Source organism: Elaeis guineensis, chromosome 6 (assembly GCF_000442705.2).
Source record: "Elaeis guineensis isolate ETL-2024a chromosome 6, EG11, whole genome shotgun sequence".
In the NCBI taxonomy this organism is placed as follows: domain Eukaryota; kingdom Viridiplantae; phylum Streptophyta; class Magnoliopsida; order Arecales; family Arecaceae; genus Elaeis; species Elaeis guineensis.
Window position 1 is genome coordinate 40,722,493 of NC_025998.2, and position 20,934 is coordinate 40,743,426.

The 20,934-nt window shown below is 37.8% G+C and overlaps 1 protein-coding gene across 2 annotated transcripts; it reads right to left on the reverse strand.

Annotated features, from left to right (window-relative positions):
* Positions 1 to 353: 353 nt before the first annotated feature.
* LOC105035531 (putative E3 ubiquitin-protein ligase RING1a) lies at positions 354 to 20,347 on the reverse strand. Of its 2 annotated transcripts, none has more exons than XM_010911114.3 (10): positions 19,979 to 20,347; positions 19,818 to 19,872; positions 15,314 to 15,372; positions 2,461 to 2,542; positions 2,176 to 2,296; positions 2,031 to 2,072; positions 1,363 to 1,911; positions 1,157 to 1,264; positions 852 to 1,052; positions 354 to 763 (listed from the first exon to the last, which is right to left on the reverse strand). In XM_010911114.3, exons 1-10 carry the CDS (start codon positions 20,154 to 20,156, stop codon positions 731 to 733), a joined length of 1,428 nt encoding a protein of 475 aa, XP_010909416.1. In that variant the 5' UTR covers positions 20,157 to 20,347; the 3' UTR covers positions 354 to 730. The 2 variants fall into 2 exon arrangements, with proteins under 2 accessions (XP_010909416.1, XP_029117810.1); XM_029261977.2 differs by having other exon boundaries at positions 2,176 to 2,311; positions 19,979 to 20,320.
* Positions 20,348 to 20,934: the final 587 nt, after the last annotated feature.

Sequence of the window (20,934 nt, forward strand, 5' to 3'; positions counted from 1 at the left end):
CGATACCATGTATACTATATTATAGATATACATGAAATAAAGAAGCATACAGTTTAGCTTGTGCGACATCATGATTTCATATGGGAAATTGACAAGTCCCCGAAGGAAACTCGCACCCCTTCGACAGTTTGGAACAACCATTTTGTGATATCCAATGTTACACCCATTCAGGCAGCAGAGTACTCAACATCATCAGCAGACTCACAAGCATGTTGTGCAAGAAATCACAATTCACTAAAATGGTAATTAGAGGTAGGTTAACAACTAAAGCAGCAGCGAAATAGAAAATTTAGAGTCAATGATACAAAAAAAAAAAAAAAAAAAAAAAAAAAAAAAGGGAACAGTAGGACAGATGCTACGACAGGTTACCTCCATTTTTGCTTCCAATAAGTTATGAAAGCATGATTCTACAATTTTCAAACCCTCACCAAAGCAAGAGCATAACATAATTTTTTTGTTAACAAACAAGGTCAGCATGCTTAGCTCACTCCCTCCAGTCAACACGCGATACATCTTTATTTTCTAGACTCTTGATTCTTTACAAGACCTTTAGTGCATTGGACAATGATACCATGAGTAGAAGTTCATTGGCCTCTGATCTTTCTATATGTATATCACTGTTATATACATCCTCCAGTTCAGGGAAGGCAGTTGGCTGGCTGTTGCATCCACACAAGTAAGAGAGAATGGAATGAAAAAAACAAATGGAGACCTCATGCTGTGCTGTTCTCTAGCTTTGCATTTTTAAAGCATACACCAAAACCTGAAAACAACAGAAGAAGGATCATTTTATGATAAAGAACCACAGAAGAAGAAACTTATTGATGATTTGATTAACTGCAATCGCCCACCAGATCCCCTCGTTTGGCAGGGAAAGAGGCATGAAGCTTAGCAAGAGATCCTTGTGCTTCCACTATTTGCAGCCCCTCTGATGGATCAGACTCGGTCGTATTCACCTTAGGGCAGGAATTGATTGCCAGACTTCCAACTTTAGGCTTTCTCACATATATCTCAACTTCTTCAGCTTGTACAGATGTCTGCAGAGCAATGAACTGCATATATGCATATACACAATTATTCTTTAGTAGTAATATCTTCAAATATTAAGACAATTAAGTGATTTAAACCAAAGAGTTGCTAGCAAGCAAGAAATCACTTGGCAAAGGTGCCTAATGCACAAGGTTGCACTGCAGCGGAGATATGGTTGTTCCAATTTTGGCATACTTTGTTCATCCAGAGGGAGCAAGGTCAGGTGCACATCAAACTGAAATACAAAATCATAAAGCAGTGATAATGTTTGCCAATGTTCTGGTATGTCATAAAGGAGCAAAAGCCAAAGGATTTTCCTTGTTCTTATTATACCTCAGCATCGGATTCATCTAAATTACGGATGTGGTCCGCGAACTTGGCCATGCGCCCGAACTTGCAAGCAAGTCTACCATTTGAACCACTAGTATTACCATGTCTGGTTTGACTTCGTGTACCATTCTTACCCCATGCAAGCATCTCTCCTGCTCTCAAAGGTGATGTGCGTATGTTTTCTCTGTTGATTTCTAAGTCATCATTTTCCTCACCATCAACATTGCCTGCTGTTCTCGCTGGTGAAGACCGTGGCATTCCCCATCTTTTGCATCTCTTCTGCCTTACATCAGGAGAACGCTCTTCAGCAGAAGAAGAATATTTGCCACCATCATTACCATTTGCTTCCTCTTCATCATCATCATCAGAGCAGGCAAGTGTACTATCCCGACCACCACTTCTACCTCTGCCACGCAGATAACTGTTTTGTCCAGGAGCTCGAAATTGCCCCCTTAATTTTCTTCCAAAAACTTCAGTTGCAGCTTTTGCAGACCTTTTCCTACAAAGTGCTTCTGATTGTCGCCGAAATGTCTCGGCTATGGATGCTTGAATCTAATAAAAACAAGAGATTAAATATAGATGATATACTGAATGAAAAGATGATATACTAGAAAAGGACACACACATTTACACTTTAAGATTCTTCATATAAGTCAACTAGATAACACTACCTTCTTATTGCGAGCTTTCTCTTCTTCATTAAAATCCAGTTCCTGCAAACAGAGAATGAAGCTATAAGTCAAACGGTGCCTGAAAAACAAAGGAATAGAAAATATAACCAATATAAACAAAAATAAATACTGGTAACTTCCTTACCTCTTCCTCATACTTGTCGATATCTGGATATAAAGCTGCAATCAGGGTATCATAGTTCGGATCATCCCTCAAAGAACGCCGACTAGCGCAATGCGTGCGGCATGCTGGACACTCATTATTCCTGAAGAGATAGTAGCTGACTTGTTTAAGTCATATGTCCAAATAGCCATGGAATTAAGAGATCGATCAGTTAGCGTTTGCTTTTTCTTGTAATGCAAGTTACATAGAAAATACTGTATTCCTGTCCAGTCAAAGAGTTAAATATAGTATTAGTTTACACCATACCCAAGTCGCATCGATTTGTCAATACATTCCCTGCAAAAGCGATGCAAGCACTCCATAACTGTTCTTGTCTTCCTAATTATTCCTGGTGCATAGAAGGGCTCAGTAAGCAAAAGGAACTTTTCTTCGGTATAACCAGCTGTAGCATATGACTGCTTCAAGGGATATGTGGGAAACAGGATCACAGAGATCAACAACATGCACTAATTTTAACATAGAAAATGGTATTCAGGTGCAGGTTTTTGCCAATCATCTTCTTTGAAGTTTAGCTGCTTACCGCTGGGTTTCAAGTATAAGCTCCATAAATGTACTTGCATCTTTGAGAATATCATTATAGCAAACAATTCAACCAAAATATAAGCAGTGTCTAACATGTGTGATACACAATACTTCTACATGAAGTCATGCCCCAATACATAAATGAGGAAGAATTCAGATAAACACAAGGTATGTTAAAAAAAAATATTGGGTTGGTACTTAAAAACTCCGAAAGTGTTATGCATACTTTAAAAACTGGAGCTTGAGATGGGGAACAGCATGCATTTACAAGAAGACAGTAAAATGATGATCCACCTGCTTCTGAATCTAACTTCAAGTAGATGATGAGTTTCAAGTCAATTCAATGTGCTAAATATCTCAAACGAGGGGTTCCTTAAATTCACCTACCAGGGTATGCTAAACTGGTATCATGCCCCGTACCAGTCTGCTACTCAATTCAATGTGCTAAATATCTCAAACAAGGGGTTCCTTAAATGCACCTCCCAAGGTACGCTAAATTGGTATCGTGCCCCGTACCGGTCAGCTACTGGTTTGGTATGGTACAAACTAATACACTGTATATTTTTTTTTTCAATTTTTTTAGCATTTTATGAAAAGTAATCAAATCTTTTTATTTTTTGAATGATTTTAAGTCTAATTTGATGTTTTATGATGTGTTTCAATGTTTTTATTAGGGTTAAAACCCTAATTTGACGTTTTAAGCATTCATCCTGGCTTCACATGCTAGAAGAAGTAACGTACAACATCCAAAATCAATTAGTGACATACAAAACACGCGATGATACAATCAATTAGATATATTTAAAGTACAACATACATATCAACATCTAAAATCTCGTCAAGCGGCAATGTCTCTCATAGACATTAGGGTCATAGTCATATGGACGACACTCAACCCAATGCTCCAAACACATGGCCTTCCATTCCCACAAGCTTGTAGGGCTGCCATAAGGTACGTAATCCAAAGTCCCTATATGTGATGTGGATGGCAGTGTCACTCTAGGAGAAGTCATCTACTCAATACTACGACTGTGGAGCAAACCATCCAAATACGTCAGCAATATATTCCAACCCAAAAGATACTTCAGGCTCTGTAGGATAGTAGCCACTCGAGAATGACGTGTATGAAGCACCATATCCATAAAGAAAGTACCTGGCACCATAGCCAAAGAATCTATATAGAATTCCAATCCTGATGCATCAAGAGATCTTATCCCACGTGCTATATCATTTGCAGCAATCTCATATCCATCATAACCTTGAGGACCCCATCTTCTATAAGCAATAGTATCCTCGCAGTCTCTCAATCGTACATCATGGTCTCTATCCTGCATGACACTAGTGAACTGGATCCTAATGAATCGAATCCCACACTGAGGCTATGAACCATATGCAGTGGTTTGACCTCCTTCCTGACCACCAGATGCATCATTACCGCTACTCTCGTGTTACCATGAGTGTGAGAGCTCCCTGGTATCTAAATCTGACTCCACTATCTCCAATAGGGCCTTGTCTTCTCCTTTGCCTTTCTTCTCAACTACTTTCTTTCCTATCCCATTCCTCTTTGACTAGCTCCACTGCAATGATCGACCATGCCCTCCTGACTAGCTAGATCGGGTAGCATGGTGACCTTGTTCGAGCATCTTTCAACCAAATCACTAGGAGGATGTCTCGGACATGAAATCATTTGACAATCAAATCCCCACTAATCCCTCTCCTGATGTAATGGATGTGACAGTGGGATATTATATTCTATCCATTGCTCCACATCCATCCTAACCTCGCCATTTACAAAGCTAGCTGGTTGTGGAGGCGATCCAGGCTTATCGAGATCTAGCTCCTGCTGCTAACCCTTAGGCTAACCAATCATTGGATGCTCGTCATCCTGTACAAATCATTAGGGTGTGGATCATTATACCTCAACTCCAGTTCCTCGATGCACTTAAGCCTCAACCTTAGTGTATGCAAATAAAATTGTTGAGGCATTTCTATATGAGATGGTTCCTCTATTTGCTGTGGATCAATTACACTCACAGCCACTAAAGGACACCTATCATATCCTCACGGTCTCTCAATCATACATCATGGTCTCTATACTGCATGAGGCTAGTGAACTGGGACCCCAATGAATCAAATCCCACACTGAGGCTATGAGCCATATGCGGTGGTTTGACCTCCTTCCTAGCCACCAGATGCATCATTACCGCTATTCCCGTGTTACCATGAGTGTGAGAACTCCCTGGTATCTGAATCTGACTCCACTATCTCCAATAGGGCCTTGTCTTTTCCTTTGCCTTTCTTCTCAACTACTTTCTTTCCTATCCCGTCCCTCTCTAACTAGCTCCACTGCAATGATCGACCATGCCCTCCTGACTGGCTAGATCGGATAGCATGGTGGCCTTGTTTGAGCATCTTTCAATCAAATCTCTAAGAGGATGTCTTGAACATGAAATTGTTTGACAATCTGACCCCCACTAACCCCTCTACCTGATCTACTAGATGTGGCAATGGGATAATAAATTCTATCCATTGCTCCACATCCACCCTAACCTCGTCATTTACAAAGCTAGCCAATGATGGAGGCGATCCTAACTCGTCGAGATCTGCCTCCCACTACTAACCCTCAAGCTAACCAATCATAGGATGCTCATTATCCTGTAAAATCATTATAGTGTGGGTCATTATCCCTCAGCTCCACTTCCTCCTCAATGCACTTAAGCCTCAACCTTAGATAATGCATGTAGATAAGATTGTTGAGGCATTTACGTATGAAATGGTTCCTCTATTTGCTGTGAATCAATTGCACTCAGCCACTAGAGGACACCATCTATGCGAGGATCCAAATAGCACACCTTCTCATTCACCGAAGCTATGGAAACCCTCCCTAAATAGTTTTGTCGATGCAAAAGCGATGATGTTATGATATGTTCAATAAATTCAAAATTATGAAAGACATACTCCACCTAAATCAACTGACCTCCTCAAAGCATTGAGCTACGACTTCTAGATCAAGCTCCATCTTGTATATCACACCATGCAGAGAAGACAGAAGTACATCGCCTTTGCAATACCAGGGACATTGTATTGGAACTTCAGATTCTAGTAAGCTGCCAATATAATTTGCAATTGTTTTAGTATGACATGACCAACTAGAAAACTACACAATGAACAACTATTCTAATGCATATTCTTATCTGCTAAACGTAACTCTCTATCCATCTAGTAGTCCCATCTCTGCTCAATGATGTTTATATACTTATAAGGCATTCACTAGATCCACCTACATAATATGCTCCTTAGCGATCCTCATCATATGATAAAGGAAACTCATCTGTTGATACCTCGCATGATCCACGGCACCAAGCACAAAGTATAAAAGCTTGATAGCCTTCACAAGCCTCTCAACCCACATCTAGAATTGCTGGCTCACCATCATGCCCTTCATGTGGTTCCTCTCGATGTCAGCCCTCATATCTACCCTCCTACCGCTCAGCACTGACAAACATCTAGGGCAAACCTATCTTTCCCTCAAGAAGGCTATCAAGTGCAAAATAATTCATCACAGATGATATAGCATCTAGCCTTAATATTTTTTCATGGTAAATTTCCTCATCAAAGCTAGAACCCATGTGTGATTATATATCAATCTGGCAATAGGCTAGGCTATCTCTACAACTTGCCTAACCTTGCAAATCTTCCTAATACCCATCAGCATAAGGTCAATGCAGTGTGCAGCACATGTTATTCAAAAAATATGGTGCTGCCTCTCCATCAACAACTATCAATTGCCTTATACTGTGGCCCATTATTAGTGACCACCAACATAATGTTCTACTTTCCCATATGATCAATCACATCCTCTGATTTCAAAATATACCATGCATTGTGCACCTTATTTGAAGCATCAATTGACTTGTGGAAGAAGATCTTCACATCACAATACATTAGAAAATGGATGATGCTTTGCCTACCGAGACCCATCCATCCACCACACATCATTGCCAATTTATAGGTGTCCAACTTGCTCTGATAGGAAGCTATCTAGTTCTCAAGCCCCTCATTGTCAAAGAGCTCATCATAAATATCCTTCAGCCCTGAAGAATCCACATGCTATCATTCCCTCTGTATCGAGGCAATGACAAATCAATAGTATGTGTTGCTTGAAACGTTCACTGAAATATGGCTGAAACGAAACCATAATGCAATAACTCTCCATATGTCTTTCTTTTTATCCTTCACTAACATGATATCAATCCACTGCTACTTCGCATCCCACCTAAGAAAGGCATGAGGATCAAGATCATGGATAGTAGCCCCTGGTGGTATCTCTCTAGAGAACTTCTTGAACCTGCTACAGAATGCTCCTAGCATAGATGCTTTGCCCCTCCAATCTTTACTAATGGGCTCTCTAAGGAGGCCCTTTTGAACTCTGGCTCTATCCTGCTGGCTCCAAAATCATAGCCCAACTTGTTCTGTGAGGGCCTAAATTGAGCCCTATATCTGGCCCCCTCCTACTACCAGTGGTCATCCAAGGTCGTCTAGATGACAGCCTCGATCAATGCTTCATCGTCTAGAATAGAGCCCTCCTCTGACACCCTAAAATGGTAGGAAGGTGACTCTACTGCTCAACAACCCATCTCTATCATGTTTTGGGCAACCCTCTCATTCGCTGCTTTAAAATCAGTGAAATGCTTCTTCATCAGCTTTTGGACCTCTTGGGGTATTTCCTATACATCAACACATTGAGGCAACCACCAGCAAAACGCTGCTTTAACCTGATTATCCTATAACATTAAGTCCTTATAATTTTTTCATCTAATTAACTAATTTTATTTTTTTATTAATTCAATAATTAAATAAAAATATCTATATTACTTTATTTAATTTAGAAAATGCAGAACCACAGCAGGGATGTTGCATTTATTATTATCTCATTTTATCATTATTTTATTATTTTTTGGAAAATATTGAAATTTTAGTGTGCTGTGAAAAATATGTTTCCTACTTCAAAAAATACTTCTGATTTACCTATACATAGTGCTATTTTTCATATTTTTTATATTTTTTATTTTTAGTTAATTTTTATTTTAAAAAATAATTATAAAATACAGAATTGAGAAAATCATTTTGAGCTTAGATCCGTATAGCAAACCATCTTGGATGCTATATATATTTTTCTCAACCCATGGGCATGCATAGAAAGCCACTTATTTTTTAATTTTATTCAAATTTGAAGCTACACATCCCTGAACATATTTTTGATTTTACAGTGATCCTTCGAATTTTATTTTTTAAATTCTAAATTCAAAATATATTTTTAAATTTAAAAATTACAGATTGAATGAAAATTTAAGATCTTGGTGTCATCAATAGATGCTCCGTAGATTTATAATATATGATGAAATGACACCAAAATAGAAAAATTTGGCATGATTTTCCCCTATTTTTCAAATTATGGCCAATTTTCAGCATCAAAATAAAAAAGAAATTAAAGAAATGAAGAGAGGAGACAGGCATTACCTGATTTCAATGAAAATCTGGACTCAAATCAACGAAATCAGCATGATCTAACCAATTTTCAATTTCTTTTTGTTAGAAAAAGGTTTTACATGAAAATTTCAAGATGCTTGGCCTTCCCACAACTCATATAAGCTCAATTATTGAGCCTCATGTGACAAAAGGGGTCAAGAGCATGTGGTGCGCAGGACGCCCGCGAAGCAAGCATGAACACCCACGGGACATGCATATTGCATGTCACATGCACAACACGATCACGAGTGCAAGCACAAGCACGAGGTTGAATCCGAGCACGAATGGGCTCGATCCAAACTAGAACCAGTGCGAAATGACCACTTTGCACTAGTGCCACTCGAAACTAACCGATTCGGAGTGGTTCACCCAATTTTCCATATTTAAAGGTCGAACAATCCTGATTTGGAGACAGCACAGTACAGTACGCCCTAAACCGCCTAATTCAGGATGGTACAGCATACCTTTGCACCTACAACATACAAGATGAGAAACACCTATTAATCACCATGAATAACAAAGACAACATTCAATATCTAGACATTGTTTAACCACGAAAGCACTCTAGCCCAAAATAAATATCATTCAGATCTTGCCTTTCTCCCAGCAAAATGGCCAAGAGATAAAATTGAATATCTGATTGAGGCTTTGTAAAGATTTGAGCATTAACACATGGATCATGATGCATCTAGAAAGATCACATCACAAGCCACTTCAAAAACAAAGCACTTCTTTTTTTTAAGAGGTGGGGTGTTGGCATTGGGCAGAAGCCTAATTTCTTTTTTAAAAAATGAAAGGGAGATATAAAGAAAAAACATAGGAGGAAAGAAATAGAGACGGATGAAAATGATAAGCAAGGAAAGAGAATAAACAATGCAATTAGGGACAAAAGTAGGGAACCTTGTACAGGAAGCTAACCAACTGCCTCTAAATCAGCCTAAAAACAAAGAAGCCCAACAGCACTGAACAGTGGTAGTAGTCTCTGTTGAGCCATTTGAGAACCCAATGTAGTCCAATCCTTTAACATCAATATTGTATTTCCAAAATTGCCATCTAATTGCTTCCACTACCTGAAAATACTCTCTTATTTCCTTCAAACAGTTGACTAATAAGTAGTAACAACCAAAAAAGGCCATCCAAAGGTCCAGCTTTTCTTTACTGTTATCATCTTTCCAGTTCCACCAAAGAGAGTGCAAGGACGTCCTGGTCAATGAGTTTGTTTAAGAAGTATCTCCAAATTTGCTAAGAAAAATGATAATTTATAGAAAAATAACTAATAGATTCTTCTTCACATTATACACGAAAAATCGAGGAGGTCTGATCAATTCCTCTTTTTATGGTTTCTGCAGTCATATGTAGTATATGCAAACCCCAATTGGCATTCACCAGTTGGTACAACCAATTCAGTAACTATATACCTGCTGACTAGGACTTGCTAAGGAGTTTTTCTCAATGTCAGACTTAAAGACAGTAATAGCCATAATTTAGTCAATGTCATATGAATTTTCTATGCTTTTGAAAACCTCTGCAGCAACTAAACTTTCGTTCTTTTTTCCTAATTGTAGATCCCATTTGAATGTGAAGATCAATGAAAAACTTTTGATCCATAACCCCAACAGGTTAAAACTTTCCACAAATCTTCAGTAACTGACCATATGAAAATCTCATTCTTGTTTAGATGACACAGAGCTGGATGCTTTCTGACTGTGGGTCCAGTTGTTGTGGGATCAGGTTTGTTAAGTGAAACTTGAGTTAAAAGAGAGTGAGGCAGGAAAGCATCAAACAGTGTGAAACCCAATGATAATAATACAGAAAAATGAAATAGGTACATTAGAAATTTAACTATATTCAGGTCTATATGTGTGCCAGATAGACAGCTTCTATCCTTAGAACTTTGTTCTATCATCCATGCTATGCTTACAGTCCACAAGTGCACCACAGGCACCAATTTCACCCACCTCCACTAGATGAATCCTAGAAAGCATTTTCAAAGTTCCAGAATCGACATGGCAGGGACTCAAGCCTCAGATTTCCTTATATGAAGGGAAGGTGCAATACCAACTCATCCATGAATTATGGACAAATTGGGTAGTATGGCTATTAATACTCAAGTTTGCATCACTTTATCGGGGCTATTAAACTATCTTGCTATGAACCAACTGATATTAGAGGAAATCAGATGAAAAGGCATACAATTATTGGTTTTAACTTGATGGAAATTCATTATACAAAAAGCACTATTGTGGTTTGGCAGAATCACCCATATTTACATTATTCTTCTCTTCATCCTCATCTTATTTCTTTATAGATTTATAATTATGATGATCTCTGATAATGACTGATCTTTTCAATTATTAATTCTACATTCTGTCCTTTTCTTTCTCCATCTCATGCTTCTCTTTTCTTATATGCAAAATATCTAGTTGTAAACTTGATGCATATCAGTCTCTAGGAATCATCTCTTCCCTGCTCCTTCCACTTTGATCTTCCTTTTCCTCTTTATAAATTTCCCAATTCATATCTCAATTTTTTCTACTTATCTCCACTTACTCCACCTCATGTCTAACCCATAGGATGTGATAGTTCTGAAACAAGAAAATCTGACTGAAAACCACATCTCAACATCTTAAAGCATCTCATATTTTACAAACAAACAAGTGGTACATTTATCACCATTCAAACTAATATGGACAGAAAACAAAAAAGCCCTAAAAATCCTCATTTGCTCCTGAAATTATAACTTGAAGCTTGGTTAACACCAATCAATAGCAGTACAAGCATTCGCAGTAATAAGATTAGATGGTCAAAATTCTTATCAGAAAGATATGAAAGTTTTCTTAGAATCAACATGACTAAGACCTTGTTTGTCATTGATGTAGGTAGTAGAGCTTTTATCCAAGGTTTTAAATGCTGTGGAACGAGGCTGTCCCGATTTTTTCATGGAATGGGATGCACCACCATCCCACCCCATCCCAACACTTGGAACAGGGAATGTCCCAAGACGTTCCGATTGGAAAAATAGAATACTAGCGAGATGGTCCTATCCTGACACATAGGATGGCACCCCATCCCAATGTCCTATGGGACGTCCTGTTGGGACCTAATCCTTGCTTTTATCTATAGAACTTTGGACGGTAAAGCTTTTATTTGTAAAACTTTGGACAGTAGAGCTTTCGCCAATAGAGCTTTTAATAAAAAGCCATTTGTTATTGGTAACTACACTCCTAAAGTACTACGCAACTTTAACATTGGCTTGGTAACCAAATTGAGAAAATACCTTTAGAATTAGAAAATGATAATAAAGAATATTACATAGTACTTTCAATCATCAAATTATTTGTACTATCAAAAACTATTATTATAAAGTATTCTCAATATATGAGTTATTTATTGTGATATTTAATTTAAAAATAATAAAAAATAAATTTTTGAATTTATTATAAAATATAACAATATTTTATAATATTCAATATACAATAACATTATTATTAGATGATTATTATAATACAATAATAGTGATGATAACGATATAATATTACTATAATATCATATAATTTTATAATAATAATATTATTAGATTATATTATATTATATTATATTGTTATTATATTGTGCAATCAATTATAAAATATCGTAAACTTATAAATTATCTTTAAAATTAATTTTTTACATAAAAATCATTGCCAAGACTCAAATCCAGCTGTCTCATCTTAAAAAAAAAAAAAAAAAAAAAAAAAAAAGGCTTCTCAACACATCTCAAGTAGAGCTTTGTCTAAAAGCTCCAAATTAGAGATTTTTCCTAGTAGACTTTTTTTTTCAGTTTTTCGAGGAGCCAGAAAGTTCTAAAATTTTTACCAAATACCTCAAAATCACCCAAAAGATATATTGACCCTCCAACAAATGTTTTTTGGCCCTTGAAAAGGAATGCCAAATGGGACCTAAGAGATGGCTTATAATGAAATGGTGTTTCAATCAATAAAGATACCGTGATCAAATACTACCTGTCTTACAAGACCAAGAAAGCAATTTTATCATTAAGACAAACACTTAGATATATAGTGAGGACATGATATATCTAACCTTCTTCTTAGATACTCAATTGATGGGTATGGCAAATCAGAGGTGGCCCACAAGGACTTCATGAGTGGATAATGTACAACTACATTGTTGGGTCTAGAGCTTAACAGTTGACACAGGCCTTGTATAAATTGTTGAACTTCAAAATAATTCCTTGTGGTGGAAAGCTAGGAGCCATTGGAAGGAATACTTTCTCTTCCCCCTCAGGATTTCCAACAACCCAACTCCCGATCCAGTTCTGCTTTTTCAGAATTCAATCTTAAACATTATATACAACTTGGAAAAATGATTTCTCTGTGCCCTTCGTAAATAATGGCCTTTCTTTTCTCTTCACCTGGCCTACCAGAGTCCTGATTATAGTACTTCCTAGGACAGATATTAACCACTGTGCAAGTTACAAGAGTATCTCTTCTCCTGGAACCAACACCCTTAGCCAAGAACTCTAGCCGAATTCTCTAATCTACCTTAGTTGTCAAAAAATGACACTACTGCTAAAGTTAAGGCATGACCTTTCTCCAAGTTTAAAACCACCTTGTGATTGGTGAGAAGCATGCTAGCAAATGAACTGGCACATGGTTTGGAGTAGCAGAATGTACTAAGAATTTTTAGACATGTTTCAATTTGATTTGCAACAAAAGCTATGCAAAAGAATCATGCATGAAAATTATCCAAAACTCAACTCTAGATATCATGTTGAACAACAAACAAATTTAAGGGGTATATGCAACATAGATATTGCATGAGGATTCATTAATATTGATTACCATAGTCACCATGAAAATTATGCATACCTTACAAGTTAATGTCACTGTTTGTATCAGGACAAAACAGATGAATAAATAAAAACAAGAAAAAATGCAAAAAATAAAATTGTCTTATAAGGTGTTTCATTTACAAATGGCCAGCAATTACAGGGTCTAACATCAGTTTTGAAATTCACACGTCTCGTTACATTTATACTTATACAAACACACACTTTATGTATATAAAAATCTTTTCTTGATCCTAGTTGTTGTAGTGTAGGAGGGAGGGCATCATTAGTCCCACACTAATTATGAGTCAAGAGGGACTCTGGTTTATATAGGAAGGTACCACCCATCCTATGTGAGGCATCTTTTAGTTTGAAATCCAGAGGAACAAAATCATGAGGCCTATGGGTCAAAACGGACAATATCTCATATGCCGAGCCATAAGCGCTTAGCCACAATAGTGGCACGTCAGGTAGAAGACCACTCCTGTGATTGTGGACCCCTCCCATCCGTACATAGACTCCTTGATTAGGAAGTTGTAGTAAAAATAAGGAGGACACCTTCCGTCCGTATACAGACTGTGGTAAAAATAAGGAGAAGCGCACCTCTCGTCCATACATAGACTCCTCCTTGACTGAAGAACTATGTTATAATATAAGAGGGAGGGCATCATTAGTCCCACATTGATTGAGTCAAGAAAAACTCTAACTTATATAAGGGACCATCCATCCAACATGAGGTGCTTTTTGGATTAGAATTCAAAGGGACAAAACTGTGAGACCCATGGACCAGAGTAGACAATACCTCACATACCGAGCCATGAGCCTTTGGCCGCAACATAGTAGTATATGAAAAGCATACAGGTATTTTTATGCACATTGAAGTGCCTTCTTTAAGATTCACATTGATGTAGAAGGATCTAGACTAGTTTTATATGTAAAGTTCTAATAAAGCCCAATTTCAAGGATTATTACAATCATATACACCCCTTACTTTCCTATCTTATGTCTCGCTCAAAAAGTGGGGAAAATTATGATCCCCAAAAGCATTTTAGATTTAAGTTTACAACAGAGTCTAAATAGAGGGAATATTCGGCATGAAGCACTTCATAGAAAAATCCATTATATGCAAAATTACCCAACATAAATCCCATCGCTGGTGATTTCTGGAACCATATTTGGAGTGGATATGTAGAATTTGATGCACCAAAGAAGTGGGCAAGAAATTGAAGATGACATAAGGCTACCAAAGCTACCGATGGAGGTGACCATCTGAAAAAATAATAGGATTCTAGGATATTGGGGGGGGAAGGAAAGAGTCAAAAGCTTTCTAAATGTTTCAATTAAATCAAGTTGAATTCCCTTGCAAATGCTATCAAACTCATAGGAATCTCCAATTAGAAATGGTTGAACCAAAAGCAAAAGGGGACATCAAAGACAGCATAGAGCTTGACATCAAAGAGCCAGAGGGATTGGAACAGAAAAATCCATTAAAGATATATATATACACACACACACACACCTGAAGAAATAGTACATGTGTCCTCGCGTTCAGATTTGGTTTTAATTCAATTACTTTACCTTGAGTTCTATGTTTCACAGAATATGCTGTTCTATTGAGTCTTACAGGTTTTTGTAAAGCTTTTCTGGAGCAGGTTAGATATTTTATATTTTCTAGCAATTTCTCTTCTAATTTCAAGGGCCATTTTTATAGTGGGACTCTGTATCCTCCCCAGGTTGGATTTTTGTCCATAGGTGGGTATATATCCTTTAAAGTTTAGAAACATCATTTGATACTTATACTGGAGCATTTAGATATAAGAAATCATACAATAATGAATTTACATGAATTCCTGATTTATTTTGATTTTCTTTTTTCTCTTTTGGTGGATTATGTATTTTTCTCAACTTCTTCTGCCTCTGAATTCTATCCGAAAAACTAAGTTGTATGGTTAAAGTTGTGGCATATAATCGAAGCAATATATAAACTGACTATATTCGTATGTTTAGAAGACTAGTGAAAAAACATGCACAAAATCAAAGGAACCTATTATATGACATGCTCAATAATAATTTGTACCCTATGTCCCATCGTCTAGATAAATAAAGGGTTTAACTTAAGAAGATCATTAATATTAATGAGAAACCAACAGCAACTAATCATTGCAATAAATTGTAGCACTGAAAACCAATATTTACAAATACTCTAGCAGATATTCATACCTAAGCATATAGGGCATTGGACTTCTTTACGAAGGTCCATTAATTTCACGAGCATAAATCTGGAAAGGAAGAGAGTTAAAAATTATTTCCATATGATAAACAGACATCAATATATATCTTGCAATATAAATATTGCAGATGCATGGACGTGCACAGGTGAATGATCAAATTCATGCAGACCAATTAGTTGCACATGATACTAACTAAAGAACTTTACATCTTACAACATGAATTCCATACAATTGAGGTAATTAAAATAGATGAAAAATAGTCAGTGATTCTTTAAGCTTCAGCAGCTCGTTATAGCTCAAGCTTTCATTAGCTGACATGCAACAGTCAGCATAAAACAACAAGCATTTCTCCATAGGTGTCAGCACAAGTACATTAAGTTTATGATGCACAGGCACAACTTAGCATCACATATGAGTTCTAGTTGTGGCTTCCATATATTGAGTTTGTCCAGGTCTTCATATTCTAAAGAACAGTGAAAAGAAAATTTACTTGAGCATAAGTGAGGGTAAGTTGCACAAGAAAAAACAATACACAAACCCAAAAAGTGAGACAGGTCAGCATTCAATCAGTTTTTGATCTAAAAATAATAGAAGATGAAAGTCTCATTTTCATTTAACATAAAAATACAATGCCATCAAAGATGGCTCAACATAAAATAGTATTGGCAATGGATGCTTAGATAAAATATCAAGGTACAATCAAAGGTTTCACCCTACATATGTGCACTGTCATGTATGAGATTTTACTCAGTGGTCCATTGATGGCAACAAACCTATCCATTTACATCCATGTTTGACAACAAGAAAGGGATGAACTGCAATAGTGAAGCCTCATGTCATTTGGAGATTAGGCTGTCTAAAACAACAAGCAAGGCCATAAAAATATTTAATAATATGAAGAACAAATATCAATGGTCAACCATCAAATTTTGTAAGTGAAGTGAAGAATTCAAGAAGTGACAGAACTTGAACACAGTTTTTTCAACTTAGAGAGGACAAGTGATAGACTCTTATAGGAGAAATATGGTGGCCACCAAGTTAAAAGGAGCACCCAGCAGATATGCAGTTAGCAACAATACCATGCATGTGGAATGACAACTTTTAAACAAGCTATGATTACATTCCAGATCTTGTTATGGTGAAACTGCTTTATGAATCAACTTGATCTTTATTACCCCCAATAATTATATAAGTAATTAAATTCACAAGCATGGATTAAAGTGTCAATCAAGGACTCAGAAGCTGGTCACGTCATGATGTCCCAGATTCCCAATAGGGTGTCAACACTAGGCAAACATGTACTGCAATACTCTGCATATCATAGGGTACGCATATCATAGAGTATCGACCCGCACCAGTCCATACCTACCAAGTACCAACCAAGCCAATTTGGCATTGTTGATACAGCTTGATACCAAGACATTTTTAAAATTTTATTTGTTTTGGCATCACTCAACAAAACACAGCAGCAAGTACCACATTACCAACCATTGGCCAACATGACCATTGGCACCAACCATTGAATCCTTGGTTCCAATTAACACACTCAATAAGGCACGATCCAAGCTGCATCCACTGGTTAGCACACTGCAGTACCAGTGAGAGCCAAACTATTAGCGCCAATGGAACCATACCAACACACAATACCTCAATGCACATTCACAAAAAGGCTCCTTGGGGTACACAAAAACATGACCAGGAGTGATGATTTCTGAACCAAACCACCAACCCACCTGAGTTTATCAAAACTAAATGGGTTTGGATAGGAGCTTTCTGTAATCGGGCCAACTTTGGGTCACTTAAACAACCTGATTATTAGTGGGTCGAGAATGGGCTTGCACACCAGACCCAAATGTCAGCATAGGTTCAAAAAGCCCTCAAAACCTAGCCCTATGACCCTGAGATAGTGCTAGTAGTGCAGTGGCTCATGGGCTAGTCAAGGCTTGGTTCAAGTGATAGGAATGCATTGCAATTCATGGTTAAGAGAAAAAACCAAAAATACTAAAAAAAATTGTAGAGCTGACAGGGTTTAGAATTTTTCACATGATGCTCTCCACTTTAACCACCCACCCCCTCCCCCCTTCCCTTTCTTTCCATCTCTCCATCTCTCGATCTATTTGGATGCCCAACTCTATATCCCCTCTTCTTAGCTACATATCATTTACACTCCATGAGTAATATGACTGACAAGTGAAATCCTAACTGGGTTGACAAGTTGAGCATGGGAATATATGAAATAAAACCTGTTGGGTATGATTCTATTCTTTTCAACCTGGTTATAAGTGGTTCTGTATGAGGGGTATGGTTGAGAGTTTAAACCCAATCAGATCCAGCCTATCCACCCTCCCTCCCCCCAAAAAAAAAATTTAATAATAATAATAATAAAAGAAAAAATAAAAAAATAAAAATCTTGAAAGAAAATTTTGAAGTATCAAGAAAAACTTGAGTGCAAGGGCCAAGAGACATCAGATGTGAGTACAGTATATGCAAATTTACAGTGCTGAGACAGAGAAATTTATCAAATACTGTATATGCTGCATTAGTTGGACATAAAGTATATTCATCTAGGCATCAGCACAAATATATGCAAATGTAGCAAGGTCTGGACAACAAAATAGTGAAAACACCAAAAGAAGAATATTAAGTCAAAATGTGTAAGATGCACAACACATTATCACATACTAATCTAACACCTCTAAGTCCTTATTGATACTATGTAAATATTTGAGATTTCAAAGTAATAATAGTTTTAAACTCAAAAGATATAAAAGCATTGAGCATCTGGAAGTTCATAATATCTCTACCTCCCTGCAGAAATGAAAGGTGACATAACAAAAGACATGAAAATTGTTAAACTATATGCAAAGAAATTGCTCACAGAGATTGGTACCTCAATACAGGACAGAGACTTAAGTAATTCTTTAACAATTTACAAATTGCTGTACTAGCCAATCCATTCTAAGCCATTTAAGAGCTACCCCATGTACTGTGAAGCATTAGTTCAGAGTGGCTAAAACAATAGTTTAGATCCAACACATGAAAGAGCAGTTATATCAAAAGTTTAAAGAACTAAAGCATCTAAGTATTGTTTGTGTGATATAAACCAAATATCAGACACCATTTAGTTAAATGGTGTATATTTCATATTCTCATGGTTGTTTTGAAGTAGGGGGAGATGAGGATGCTAGGTAGATATGTGGTGAAACTAGGAAGAATGGAGTTGACAATGAAAACACCAAAATACCTTTTATATGTGGAATAAAGGACAGGTCAAGTAAGCAAAATCAATAAAGATGGTTGAAACTCATGCATGTAACTCAAATAAGGCTTGAAAGGAGGGGTGATAAAGAAGAATTAGATAAAATTGGCAAGTATGGATTTATAGATACGTTGACTTCAGAGAACTTCACTTTGAATATGAAATAATGTGTAGGTGGAACATGCAAGCATGGATAAGCCTAAATTTATTATGTTTATATTCATGTTAGTTCTATTCTCCCTTTTTCCCTCTTATGATATAAATAATCCATGGAACAGAAAATAGACAAAACATCAAAAATCATAACTTCAATTGAACTAAGTTTTGGTGTATGTAATAATGAAAAAATAATGTTTAACTTAAAAAAGAAAAAGGAGTGGAAGTTCTAGGAATAGAATGAGGGAGCAGAAGCAGGACTGAAGCATGTCTGTATAGATAACACCTCAAATGAAAACCATTTTCATCATCTGCTTATTTGACTATAACTTTGGTTCCATGAATGATCCTCATAAGCTTTAATAATAGACGATCATATTCTATGACACAACTCTATAATTCAGAAGCCAGCAGGTAGCACTACCTGACCATCTGAACCATACAGAACTGCAAGGATAAGAAACTATGAAACTAAGAAGTGATTAATGGGGACCTAGTCGTGCTAACAATCATAACTTTCAAGGCTTGTGCTATCTGGTAAGGTCAAATATGCTGTCCATCTTCGTTACTCCTTTAATTCAACTCGTTCATCCTCTGTGAACGTAAGCCTCTGTTGCATCCTAAATTAAATCAGTTTACAAGTCCTACTGGTTTCCCTAACTCACAGCCCGCCATCTCGTTACCTCTTCACTGTTCCCGCCACTGGCTTCAACGACCATCAAGATCACCAACGCAAGAAAGTGATCACAAATATGAAAGGACGTCGAAGCTCATGCACATAACTATTACATAAACAAATTACTCGAAAACAATAACGATAGAAGAAAACAAGCTGTTGACCAGCCACAACCCATGAGATCGGATCCATCGAAGAAACACACACCAACATGAACAAAAATAACATGCATGTGGCCGAGAGACGGCTAACATCTTCGTCCATCGTAGCAAAGAACAATATTCTACCACCTCGCCGGTCCCCAAAAAAAAATACGATAACAAATCAAGATCATAACAGAGAGAGAGAGAGAGAGGGAGGCAGAAAAGGAGGAGGAAGAAGAGTAGGAAAAGGCGAACGTACTCTTCTTTGTCAGCGGTATCGGCCGAAGATTGGCTGCCACCTTCGCCGTCGGAATCTGGAGAAAAGCAACCAAAGGTGGCACGAGACAGAAAGACGGTGAGATCGAGCAGTGGCTGATAGAAAAAACACGGACGGAGAAAGGGAGAGGTTATCATCTTTACCACCATATTCTTCCTGAGGCAGCTCCGGCGGTGGAATGGGCTGCGGCGGCTGCTCGCCGTCGCCTTCGGCCAGCTGCTGCTGCTGCTGGGAAGGGCGGGGAGGCGGCAAGGGAGACGAGTCGGCGGGGACGCCGAAGTGGTCGGAGGGCGGAGCGAGGGGGCGCTTCTGGGCGGGCATTTTTTTCCCCTTGCTCTCTCTTTTTTGAGAGAGAGATTGGAAAGGAGCTCCGACGCTCCTCCGTTCCTACTGGTAGGGATGGCTTATACGCTGTGGGCTCACTGCAAGGGGGGACGGCTGTGGTTGCGTGAGAGTGAGGGGAGGAGGGGGGGCGGGGGTGGTGGGGGTTGGGGGAGCGCGTGTGTTGGGGAGCGCGAGGGGAAGGGGTCCGATGGGAAGGACGAGGGGAAGGGGCAGGGGAGCGCTCGCGGTCTGACCGGATTTATCGATCACAATTCTAGTTTACTCTCGCGGTCTCACCCTCTCCTATTCTTTTATTATTCTTATTCTCTTACCCAATAACCACTTTTATTTCCCTTCTTTTTGCATACGATGGAACGCCAGTTTAGACTTCAATCGGTGCGCGCTGCCAGGATTGGTGGGGTGGGCGTGCGGACCGCTTGGAGGAGAGTAGAGGTCGTCGGAGGTTTAAAGTATAACTAATTTATAGCCCATACGATACATGAAAAATATTTTTTTTAAATAATACTAATTTTATTTATCTCAAATACTTTTTTTCTTCAGGGATCTTTCAAAAAAAAAAAAAAAAAAAGAGAGAGAAGCGAAAAGAAAAAAAAAAAACAACCTATTTGTGATGGCAAAAAAGGGTGTACCTTTTCATAGCTGGATATGCAAACTCGGTTCGGCCAATGGGTTCGTCCATTTGGTTGGCATGAAAGAGGGCTAAATTGGGTCCTCATAGCAGACCAATTTCAGAAGAAATGACTCTGAAATAGTG